This window comes from Bidens hawaiensis, unplaced genomic scaffold (assembly GCF_021521415.1).
Source record: "Bidens hawaiensis isolate Kalapana, Puna unplaced genomic scaffold, B.hawaiensis_p1.1 tig00023055_1, whole genome shotgun sequence".
Taxonomy (NCBI): Eukaryota; Viridiplantae; Streptophyta; class Magnoliopsida; order Asterales; family Asteraceae; genus Bidens; species Bidens hawaiensis.
The window spans coordinates 34,530-47,213 of record NW_027493608.1 but is presented as its reverse complement, the minus strand read 5'-3'; the positions used below and the strand labels follow the sequence as shown (position 1 = coordinate 47,213).

The 12,684-nt window shown below is 34.4% G+C and overlaps 1 protein-coding gene across 1 annotated transcript; it reads right to left on the bottom strand.

The window, feature by feature from the left end:
• Positions 1-4,192: 4,192 nt before the first annotated feature.
• LOC143566858 (uncharacterized) lies at positions 4,193-11,909 on the bottom strand. Its single transcript, XM_077053439.1, has 12 exons — positions 11,782-11,909; positions 11,440-11,567; positions 11,198-11,351; positions 11,003-11,112; positions 10,845-10,928; positions 10,702-10,750; positions 10,524-10,615; positions 7,586-7,721; positions 7,298-7,374; positions 5,531-6,552; positions 4,846-4,956; positions 4,193-4,752 (listed from the first exon to the last, which is right to left on the bottom strand). Exons 1-12 carry the CDS (start codon positions 11,872-11,874, stop codon positions 4,208-4,210), a joined length of 2,601 nt encoding a protein of 866 aa, XP_076909554.1. The 5' UTR covers positions 11,875-11,909; the 3' UTR covers positions 4,193-4,207.
• Between the last annotated feature and the right edge of the window lie 775 nt (positions 11,910-12,684).

Below are 12,684 nucleotides of genomic sequence, written 5' to 3'. Positions count from 1 at the left end.
TGGGTGAACAAGTATTATGCTGCCTCCTTTTGACCCAATAATTGTTACATTTGAAAAAAGATGTTTCATGCCAATATGGTCAAGTCGATAGTTTATTGGAGAGGGTTTGGCCACGCCCGAAAGCCTAAACCTTGGTCCCACTCGATTTAATTTTTCATTGACTTTACCTTTTCTCCATATTTGACATAAGTTTTAGCATAATAATTATAACTTAAAATAACACACACCTGCCTCCATCTATTCTAGGCTAGGGGTGTTCTAGCCTCCACTTTGATGAAGGTGTCTAATTTTCCCATGTTTTTTACGCAATGAAGGCTACATGTGTAAAAATAAGCATGTCAGTAGAGATCTAATGACAAAAAAAAAAACAACTAATTCATAATGCGGTTACATAATCCTCATAACTTTGTTTTACTAGAATGCTTTGTTTTTGGGGTTGTAACGGTTCAATGCCAGCCAGAAAAGTATACCGAATGTAAAGAAGTTATGTATTTTAGTTAATTGATGAGATCGATGCACTCAACATAGACCAAAGACAACTCGTTTATTTTGTATATATTTAACCCTAGCCATGAATATTTATAACCATAATATCTAACTACAGTTAAGTTGAAACTCATATAAGTTTGACATCTCAAATTGCAACATGTCCATACTTCATTGGGACACCTACCAACCCTCTTAGGGCAAGCAATTTTCGTTTATAGCTTCGAGTCTAGCCACCCCTCTACTTGCAACGTATGGCTTTCCCTTTAAATTCTACTTTAATGCTACTAAAATCTATATCTAGCCAAAGTTTCTAAGATATGCTTAACAATTATGTTTGAATATATTTTCAAACTAATCCAACAATTTGAGACACATAAACTTGGTTAATGCTAGGCTGCGTACTTGTGGTGATGATCAAGTATTGTCAAAAGCTTTATCTTGTATGAAATAGAGCGAGAAAAACAAATAAAATAATTTTTTTTGTAGCAATGTGAATTTTGTCACTTTTTTTTTTGAACGATGACTTTCTCAGTTAAGTGATAACGCGACCGCATTCATGGCCCCATCACCCTCGGTCCAGAGTATGTTGACATTATTGGGACCCACGCTGGAACCTAAGGATCATTTGGCATTCCTGGTAAAACTCCCGCTCACCCCGCCCGAAGGCATGACAAGCTTTACGCATCAGGGAAAATCCGGTCGGCATCAGGGATCGAACTCGAGTCTCCTCGTGTCTTCCCGTCCTTTGCCTGGCCAACTGGGCTAGCCCAGCTGGTTGTGAATTTTGTCACTTAATGTTAGTTTGTGAATATGAATAGTAACTAAAAAGAGATTAAATAATTAAATATTTATCCCTCAATTGTTGTCTAGTGGTGTTCTCTAATGTAGGTTCAAGTTTGATTCCCACTTACGACACTTTGGTGGATATTGACAGTGAAATATTTGAGTTAGGCCTTGCAAGGTTGTCAGTTCAAATCCCGAGCCCACCTGGGTTTTAGTCCACTGTGTGTTACGCCAGATAGTTATGCTCTTGTGGTGGCACAACGATTGTCAAGTGGCAGCCGGCGGTATGGTTTCCTGAGGGAACGCCCAAGCCAAACTCTGAAGCCAGCGAGGGTCATGTTAAGACATCATAGTCTGACCAGAGTCGGGCAACGGGACTTTCCAAATTTGAGAGTGTCGTGGCCTAACACACAAGAAAGTCGGCGTTTTAAAAAAAGTAATTAAATATTTCGGCTCAATTAAAACATTTCGTTTGTAATAAGTGTGCTTTTAATTTTTTTTTTATTGTTTTTTTTTTTCCTGTAATGTTCCGAATTAATAAACTTGGTTTTATGTTTAGATTGAGAATAGAAGATGCAAATGAAAATGATTGGAGAATGGGTAGTTAATGAATATTGTTTTTGAAGTTAAGAGGTGATATAGATTTCAAGACAGAAATTAACTTCACTTTTGAAAATTAATAGTTTGAAGGGAGAAAAAAAAAACAAAACTTTACATTCAACACTATTACGCCCTTCTAAATCTACATATGAACTTTTTTTTATATACCCGTAATCGGGTTGATAGGTTAACAAAGTTATTAAATGCGTGGCGTGCATATTAATTCATTTATTAAACTTGTTATTTTGACAGACCTGATTTATAAAAGAGAAGTAATATTAACCAACCTAAAGCCTATAAATTCAAATCATAAAGAGAAGTAAGATTATCTACCTAAAGTAGAGGCACCAATTATTAAGTTTGGAGGGGCGCAGCAATGTGATCAATTTTATAGCGTCGGCTATGCATCAATCCTGATCCGAACTCTTGTACGGCCCTATAGTCCTAGGCGTCGGCTATGCATCAATTTCTTCATAAGTCTATAAACTATTAGCAAATGTTATAACAAGAATAAGAACTTTGACAATAAACCTAATTATTTTTATTAACTTTCATATTTATTTCAATTATTATTAGAGTCCGTAACCGACGTGTTATGTGAGGAAATATTACAAGAGATGAATGCATCAAGAATAGCAATAGAGGGACTAATAGCAAGGTGGATGGATTGGTTAGTAGATCCTTAAACACCTTTTGTCAATAGGTTGATGGTTCATTGAAAACGACAAAGCATTTAAACACCTTAGCTTGTAAGGATTTAGGAGGTAGTGGGTTCAACTCCCACGTATCACAAAAGAAATTCATGGGAAGTGTGTGTTGGCATATCAGATAAATAGATGCATTTAAAAGGTTCAACAGGGGCATATCAAACATTCAAACTTGCACGACAAGTGCTCGTTGAGAATCTTAGTAGTTCCGACTGTTTCACTCATTAAGGATGCAACCAATCTCTTAAATCCAAAGCGTTACAGACTTTGTCAAGCTTCGCCATAATCAAGATGAACATTTGTTAGCTCACAAAAATGCGCACACTATAGATAGTCTTGCATCTCAACAACTACCCTACCATAAGAATCATTATGAGGTACTGATCGGTCAGGCTCCATGCGTTTTAGCGGATGAAAAGTTTTGAGTCCCAGCTTTGTCCTCATCAAAATAGCTCGTGTGGGGTTCTCTCGTACTTGGAAATCATTTGCTTTACTCTCATACTTGTGAACCATATGGTCAATGACCAATTCTATGAACTAGAGCTTAATATTTGGCTTTAAATTTTCTACTTTAGGCTTTTACTTTTCCATGAAAAGCCAAAGTTTGATAGCAAACGTTTTACATAACATTAGAAGTGCCATTTCTACCAAATAACTTTTTTTTAATCAAAGAAAGCCTTTTGTCTCATAAAAACTTTATCTAATAAAAGAAATTATAAATTATATTGTTTAAACTGTTTAAATGGAGCATGCATACTAGAGGTGTATTCTCAGGAACCTGAACTAGGTATAGTCAACAAATATCAAACCCGGGTCCGAGTAGGAACCGGTTCCGGGTACAGTCTGGTTTTTGACCGGTTCCACGTTTTTTTGGGGTTTCGGGTAGGGTCGGGTTTTGACCGGGTATTGGCGGAACCGGTTCCACCGGGTCCGGGTCGGTTCCGGGAATAGTTTCCGGGAAACCCAAAGCCCTGTCTATACCCGCAGGTAGGGTAGGGTCAGGCCTGGTTCAGGGTAGGAACCGCCGGGTCAGGTCCGGAGCCGGGTTTGTTTTTTTTTTTGGCCCACCTCTAAGGCATACAAAATCAATTTTAAGAATCTAACCATGTTGGCAGTTAAAGCAAAAGGTGCAAGTGATTATACGGCTATCTGGTTAAAAACTATTGTATGAAAACCACCTGAAATAAAATTGATGTATGAAAACCAATTGTATATGTAGTAGAAAGTAGTAGTATATAGTTAGTTTAATCACACGACAACGAATGTTATAAGTTAAAACAAGTAAACAAGAAAAACCACTTTATGACCGTTTAGATGCAGATTTAACTTCGCTTATCTTCTTCACACCGATCAAGACTAGTGACAGCTCCAAGATTATTTCCCACAATTGAAATATTCTTTATATACACCATATTCTCCACTAACACTTCTGTAACAAGGTCCTCATATCTCACAACTTGCATTGCCTGCTTTATTTAACAAAAGATTAATAAAAAAAATATAAAAAAAGAAAAAGAATTAAGCAATCACCTGCTGGTTTCTGGAAGCCCTTGTTTCAGAAGGTTCGATCATTCACCAGTCCAGTGAAGACGATTCAAGACAAGTTTATAACCACCAATAACTGCTGTTTAAATCCCAAATGTCCGGTTATATACGTCACCAGAACTAGGTACCCGATACTTTGCTTCTTCATAGCTAGAATAATATTTATTAAACCCGCCAAGCATTGTAATATCATTCCCGTTCTGAACTTCATTCCAGCCGTCTCCCCAATTACCAGACCCCATCCTCGTCTGTCGGAAACCGCCCACTTGCGGTTGCTGATAATGAGACCGGTGGTTGTTATTGGGTATTGTTTGGTCCATAATTCTAGAAGAAACCGGAACTCCAAAATTATCTGTTCTTTGAGGGAAAGATAAGTTTTGTTGTGTGAAAGATCTTTGCATCAAGAGTCGAAGGCGGTTACTATCATTTTCATAAGAGTTTATTTGTGAAGGGTAGTTTGGTCTCATGTCTAACCCGGGACTTGTGACCCCATTGGGTACCCGACCACCAACTGCCAGTATGGCGGGGTCCATAAACTCGAGCTCACCAATACCACTATCGCTGTATACCGCACTGGGTGCTTGGTTCACTTTCCTCAATAGAAATGAACTGTCAAACATATGGTTCCCTGAAAGAAAGAAAGAAAGAAAGAAAGAAAGAAAGAAAATATGAGTTATAATAATTTAATAATAAAAAAAGAGAAATAATGTAATGAACAAACCAGATAGATTGTCGTAAGTTTGTTCAACTCTCTCATTAGAAGTGAAGCCAGGAGGTGGAGCTCGGCTGGGTCCCATAAATCCAGGAGGGGCGGAAATTTGAGATCTTGCAACTGTCACATTTGAAGATATTAAATAAATAAGCATGTAAACGAATCGAAAGAGCAGTGTTCGTTCGTTCAACTTTAACTGAACAAGCAATTGAACACGCACAATTAAACAAAACGAGTTTTCTTGTTCAGTTGTTTGTGTTTGTTCGTTAAGAAAATGAACATGTTCATGTCCGTTTATGTTTGTTAGTTAACCATATAAACGAAAGGTCCAAGACCGTAAATGAACAAACATAACTGAGCTAAAACCAGTTAAAAGTAAATGTGAAGTACAATGTGTTGGACCTAAAAAGCTATCAAAACTTAAAGTAGATGTACCTAAAAACTCTAAACGAATATATAAAAGAACCAAAGCACACATAAACGAACTTAAAAGAACAAATATTCACATTAGTTCGTGAACATAAAAATCTGTTAATGTTAGTTCCATTTAATAAACGAACATAAAACTTCCCATCAAATGGTTCACTAAATATTCGCTTCATTTACGAGCCCATGTATAAACAAATTATATTCGCAGAGAATAATAATAGAAACCACAGTAATGAAATTGCATTAAGTTATTAACGGAAATTACCTGAAAACTTATTGGGAGGCATAGATGAATAACTGCCTGCAGTACGATCAGATTCCTCAAAATTAAAAGAAGAGAAACCATTCATTTCAGTATGCTGACGTGGATAAACATCTGTACTTAAGTTCCTTAGATTGTGACCGTTACCAAAATCACTAAAACTTGGATTGAAATTTGATTTTTGATCTATGTTTTCATCATCTTCTCGTGCAAATGAAAACCGTGACTGATTAAAGTTTTGTGTTTTTCTTGAACTTGAAACTTGGGACGCCTGTTGTTTATCACTGTTGTTACCTAATAATTTAGCCAGATTTTGAGGCGAGGTTAATGACTCATCCCATGGGTCAAAATCCATTGACAAAATATTAGATATTATACTTTTCTCCCCTAAATCCAAGTCGGTTTTATGATCCCCGTTTGATAGAGGTGTAACTGTAACTGTATCATCAAATATTCCTATCTGTTTACTATAATTGCCATTAACTACTGGAATATTAGAGTTCATATGAGAAGATTGAGGCGTATTCTGTACATAGCCTGTGTATGTATGAGTATGAGTATTGTGTGTAACGACTTCTGGATCATTGAGCCTTTGATTATTAAAAGACAACAAATCGGCTTCAACTTCATTAACAGCAGCTTCTTGCAACTCTTTAAGTTTCTCATCATCCTGTGGATGTGATTCATCGTTTGTAGCGATGCTGATTGCAGACATGTCAGACGATAATTGGTGGATTTGTTCTTCATCAGAAGCATACGGATCGCTATGTTCAGCAGGTATTTCAGATATGGTTTCTCTGTGGTCTGTGGCTATAACTTGTTTTGCAGATTCTAAATGTTCTGCTTTACTTTTTGGATCTACTGTTGGGATTTCTTCAATGTGTTTCTTTTGCATCTCGTTATGTGATGAAGGGCTCACTAGTGAAGATGATTGTGTAGTACAGATGTCCTCCTTTTGCTTAGAGGGTCCATTGGGGCCCGCGGTATTTGAAGCAAAAGGTTGACCATTTGAAGCACGTGTTCCCCTGAAAAACTTATCAATTATTAGATAACTAAAAGTATATGGCTATATCAAAAGGAGCAAGTTGACACAAAGCCACTTTATGTCCACTTTTTAGACTTCTTAGTTCTCATTTAATGATTAATGTGTTACCAAGTTTATGAAAACCATAAGATTGTATAACTAAATTTAGCTTTTTATAAAATAACACGATTAAGTATGTGTTGTATGTGCTGACAACACACTTTGGACAACTTTCAACCCATTTAACCTACACAAACAAGTCCAATATAAAACATAACTAGGACCAATCCATTCACAAACAAATGATATAACTAGGCTTGCAAACAAACCGAGCATTCATTGGACCGTTTGTGAACATTCATTTATGTTTGTTCGTTTATGTTCATTTATTCCAGTTAGTTTATGTTTGTTTATTAGGCCTGTTACAATTACGCTACTTTTTTTATTAAAATACGTCAACTACCTTTTAGTCTTAGTTAATAATATTTTAGGCCCAACAATCAGATTTATGCTGATACTTGCTTTTAATTAGTGTTCGCTTAGTTATGTTCATTCATCTATGTCAAATTATGTTTGTTCATTTATGTCCGTAAATTGTTCGTTTATAGTGTTAACAAGCGGGCATAAAAGCGCAATTGTTTAACTGTTCCAAGTCCGATTGTATGTTCGGTTGATGTTAAACAAACAAACACAAACATGAATTCAGTTCGTTTACAAGCTTAGATATAACGCGAGAAAAAGCATACCATGAGGCTGCTGCAGGAAGAGCCAAAGATCTCCCGGAACTACTATTTGGTGGGGACACTTTACTGTTTACTGTTTCCTGTTGACCATAAATAAAGTCTACATCAATGTTTAAAATGTAACAAAGTACACCCTAACAAAGAATAGTTCATATTTTACATACTCAACATATAAACTTGAGCTTTAAAAAGCAAGACTAGAATAAGAAGACGGAATTAAGAAAACATGAGTAACCAAAATAAAGTCAAAAAACTTCAAAGCAAATTGCAAAGTCACATAAAATATCTTACATTTGTAGCAGTTTTACCAACAGGTTTTCCCCATGAAGTGTTGTTACTAGAGTAATCATCTGCTGAAGGTGGTAATATATTCCCTGAACGCCGTTGTAATTCATTTGTAGCACCAGTAACTTGTTGTACTCTACCCCTTTAAAACCCACTAATTAGGTTAATTATGGGCTAATAAATCATTACATGATTTTAGCTAAAAGAAAGTCCAAATGTATCTAGAAACCAATCTAACCCTATGCTTGAGGGTAGATGACTTATCTTAACATGGCAACTTCATTCTAACTATCAAGTGTAACCAATGTTTTATTCAGTAACTCTTATTGAACCATGAGTGTAACAACTTCCCTCTCACTTCAAAAGATATATGAATCCAAACAAAAACTTGTGAAATATATATAAATTTGTGAACGCAAAAAACTGTTGACGAATGAAATAACCGGAAAGAGCGTTCTAGTGATAACTTGACCAAAGCATATAATGTGTTAACGACTCCTAAAATAGAAAAGTTGAAAGTATGTGTTCATCCGAATGTCCCTAGCAATGATTATCCCAAAACATCGATAAAAAAAATAGTCGCGTGAAGCCTCGTCAGTTGTAAAGTTACATAATGTAAATCTAAAATATCTGTTATATAGATTAATAGATTAGTATCGCAATTGTAATAAGAACAAATAGATTTTCTTAAAATCATTACACTTGTATTTTTTCTTCATTTCAGTATAGCAATCAAGTGTAGGGCTGTAAAGTGTAAACAACCGAAAGTTCAGCGAACAGTTCGTGAACCGTTCGGCAGAAAGTTCGTTCGTGTTCGTTTGTTTAAATGAGCGAACACGAAGAAAAACTGTGTTCGTTTAGTTAAATAAGCGAACATGAACAAACGTTACGTTCATTCATTTGTGTTCATGAACGTTCGGTAACATGTTCATTTATGTCCGTTTACGTTCGTCAGTTTAAAGTTCGTTAGTTAAATGTTTGTTTTATATTTTTGGTATTTTATTTAAAATAACCAGCCTAACATTTACATTTTATAATTTTAATGTTTATGTTCAGTGAGTTTCGTTAAGTGTTTGCTTTATAAAGTTTTACTTTTACTAACACAAATCTAGCATGTGCTTCTTTAGCATTATCAGAATAAAACTGTAATTGGGGGGGATAATAATGTTTATTATTATTATTATTATCATAGTTATCTAACGCGCTAGGTGCACTCAAGGCACATAGGCCTTGCCTAGGGCCTAGGCGCAAGGTGCAAAAAAGCGAGGGCCTGAGAAAAAAAATCGCACAATGAAAAAAATATTTTAAATTATATTATATATCCTAAAACTTGAATAACATAGTTCAATTACCAAACATTAGCCAATATCAAAAGTTTAAAACCCCCAAAACTTGAATAACATAGTTCAATTACCAAACATTAACCAATTACCAAAAATTAACCAATACCAAAAGTACAAAACCCCAAAATATCCTAAGCAAATTACTTATGCCGATATTTCTAATTAAAATTCAGATCAGTAAAACAAAGCAAATTATTTTATAGCAATCTTTCAAATTAAAATCAGTAAAGCAAAGAAAAAACATAATATAAGAAGCATATTGTAATAGTAAACAATAAGAAAATCAAATAAACAATCAGAAACCAGAATAATCGATAATTAGAAACCAGAATAATCGATAATTATATACAGAGATCAGACTAAATTAACTAAATCCGTTTTTTAGGTAATTATCATCAATCGGTTAATGATCAATCCAAAGAAATCAAAAGTAACATAAAAAACAAAAAACGGATTTTTCTCCTATGAAAATGCGTTTCTTGTAAGAGTCTGTTTACCATCTACTCGCCTGAAAATTGTGCCTATGCGCAAAAATCGATCGCTTTTAATAACTATGATTATTATTATCTCAATTGCTTAATGTTATATTTAATTAAGGTGATTATGTCTAATGTTTTGGATTGAGAATGTTGCTTTTTTTTTCTTAGATAGTGCATGTAAGTTTGTGTTCGTGAAAAAGTTGAATTCCTTAACAACTGAACACAAACAAAATTTTTTGTTCGGTTAGCTGACGTGAACAAGTTTAATGCTATACGAACGAACATGAACAAGACTTTGTTCGGTTCCAAGTGTGTTACTCCTTTAACCTAAGTCAAACAAAACACAGCTTACCTATAAATTAGAATGATACTCACAACCATGTCTTGGAAAATTAAATTTGTAGGCATCCAACAACCATCTCAAAATATCAAAACTCTTTCAACCATGATACGAGATACTGCAATGTGAACTAAATGTTTTCCAAAATACTAGTAATTATGGCAACAATTTTGATCAAAATTCATGTCAAAAAAACCATCAAGAATCAAGAAAACATGGAGCCATATCAATATTCAATACCATAGTCTCATTTCAATTACCAGCCAAAACAAAACTAAGATGTGTCGCTTCACTTATTTTATCTTATATAATGTTCTTAAAATTGTTAAATAATGTTCCTTTCAGTCGATTGTTCTAGATTGTCACTTATCTTCTGTTTTGCTTACATGTTAAAGCAACCACTATAACCACTATAATCGGATCTACTGGACCTCTATCATTAAAACTCAAGCAAATTTTCAGCTCTGAATCAAGGGGTGCTTCAGACATTAATCAGTTGCACACTTGCACTATGAAGCTACTATTCCTTCCAATATTTGGTTATAACTATGTTGCAGTAATGTATCATTCTATGCAGAGAGTTAAATTCAATGTAAATTTATAGAATCGTAGGGTAGTCATATGCAATCAAGATTATCTTTGCTTATGTACTTTAAATTTGTGATGACTGTTATATAATTTTAAAATGTTCCTATTATTGCTCTTTTTTTAACTTGAGTCTAGATGATAAGCAAGCCCTTTGCACTCTGCTGTTTTGACTACTATGTTCGATAACAGTATACCTTGTGTATTCAGATATTATTTCATCTTTAGTGAAGCTATCCTCTTGTGATCCGAACTCATGCAAATACAAGCAATCAGGATTGGTGCAAGGCTGCATAAACAAGATCAAATTTTTAATAAAGGCGGGTTAGAAAAAACAAAGTAAACTGACAAAACCAATTTATTGATATAGCATACCATGCTTCTAAGCCATGCATGACAATACTTTGTGGTCCCAAAACAAGCTCTGCAAGAACACTCCAATACATTAACTTATTAAATATATACAACAATAAATAAATAATTCTTAAAAAAACTCGGCTGTGTTATTAGGTTCTAACCTCAAAGGTCGACCCTCCAAAACAAACCCATGTACTGACTGTATACTTCGAACTGCTTCATCCTCCTTTGAGTAAGTAATATATCTGCATGGTATAAATATTATAAATATAAATTAAAAATGCCAAATATACTATAACTCAAAACACATTGAACCTACACGCTACAAGTATTGTTTGCAAAATGCTGAATGGCACCAGTTGCTGTCCGGGATATAGAAACTTTTAGCACTTTTCCGTACTGACCAAAATATTCTTTCCACTGCAGAAGCTGTTTCATAAAACATGAATTAGTTTACAAAAACTCAATAAAAATAACTAATTGTGAACTTGTAAGAAAAAAAGAGAGAGATTACATCTTCATCTGCTAAATTGAGAGGCAGTCCCACAATGTAAACAAGGTTCCTTTGTATAACCCTCACACTACTAAGATGCTTTCTACCTTCAGAAGCTTTGGTTTTCCCCTTTTGAGACTTTTGTTTCTTCTCTACACTCATTTCAGCCACCAATCTGATAGCACAATATAAAAAATCCAAATTCAACCAATGGAACAAATAAAAGTCACAACTTTCAATGTAAAACATGTCCAAGACCAAACCTTTCACATTTTGATGCAGTCCCCACTATTTTTTCCTTGTTATAAGGTGTACGACATGCTGGACACCTTCGTTCTGTATCATCCTTCTCAGCCATTTCCATAATGTGATGCCAGCACCATACACAAATCTGCAGATGACAACTGCTTGAGTTAATAATAAGTCACATAAACCATGCATTGCATAAACAATAAATAATCATCAACTAACCGATTGCTCACAAAAAAACATAGACTAATTGTTTACCAGAAAACATTAGAATTTCAATGATACAAAAAACTATTAAATCAAAAACCAGTTTTAACTTTTAGCATCAGCATCTAAAAAAATAGATTGAAGCATACATCATAGCCACATCTGCAAGGCTTCAGCTGCTGATCAGTTAAATCCATCTCTTCAGCACAAAGTGGGCAAGTCTTTTCACCTTCATCACTCATGATTGCCTTAACCAAAAATACAAACAGATCAGTATAAACAAAGGTGCAAAAGACAGAGTCCGCAACAATAACAGATATTTAATTATTAATGAAGATGCATATTAAAAATTTATGCTTTCATTTATATAGAACAAAGCAAGCTGCTCAATAATAACTAATAAGAATACAGACACAAATACAAATAGCACAAATTGATGCTTAAAATAATGCAAGTTCATCTTATTTATCAATTAGCTTAGATCAGACACACTCACCTAATCCCAAACAAAATCTCAAGTCAATAAAGTTTCAGCAAAAAAAAAACAATAATTTATACTGTTCAGCAGCCAACTTCATAGACAGTACACATTGATATTAATCCAATCAATAACACAGATTATTAAATTACATAAGCATAAGCTATTCCCCCAAATCTAATCCATAAAACCCTATGTATCCATAAATCCACAACTGATTCAATCAAACTCATCCAATTAACCAAATAGAAAGTAAATCGAATCGTAATACTCTTATAAATCAAATCCACAACTAACTTTTCATCGATCAAAGTCATATAAACCAGCATCGATGTAAACTAACCATGGCATACAGACAATTAACAATCGATTAGCATTAAACTAGAACAATAAAAGCGATTAAAACGACGACGTTGAAGCAAATTAATAATAATAATAAAATTAGGGATCTAAAATCGAAAGAATAAATAGATCTGATTGATCGACTGATGAATTGAGATTGAAGACTTACAAACAGTAGAAGGCAAACGGATCAACGAAACAGAGAGAGAGTAGATGAAGAGAGAGGATGTGA

What these genes read in the sequence shown, in the direction of transcription:
- LOC143566858 (XM_077053439.1), bottom strand. Translation starts at nt 11,874, where the DNA reads ATGAGTGATGAAGGTGAAAAGACTTGCCCACTTTGTGCTGAAGAGATG. An exon ending in ACTGCATCAAAATGTGAAAG is followed by an intron (nt 11,352 to 11,439) that starts GTTTGGTCTTGG and finishes TTGTGCTATCAG; the next exon opens with ATTGGTGGCTGAAATGAGTG. An exon ending in ATGCATGGCTTAGAAGCATG is followed by an intron (nt 10,616 to 10,701) that starts GTATGCTATATC and finishes TTGTTTATGCAG; the next exon opens with CCTTGCACCAATCCTGATTG.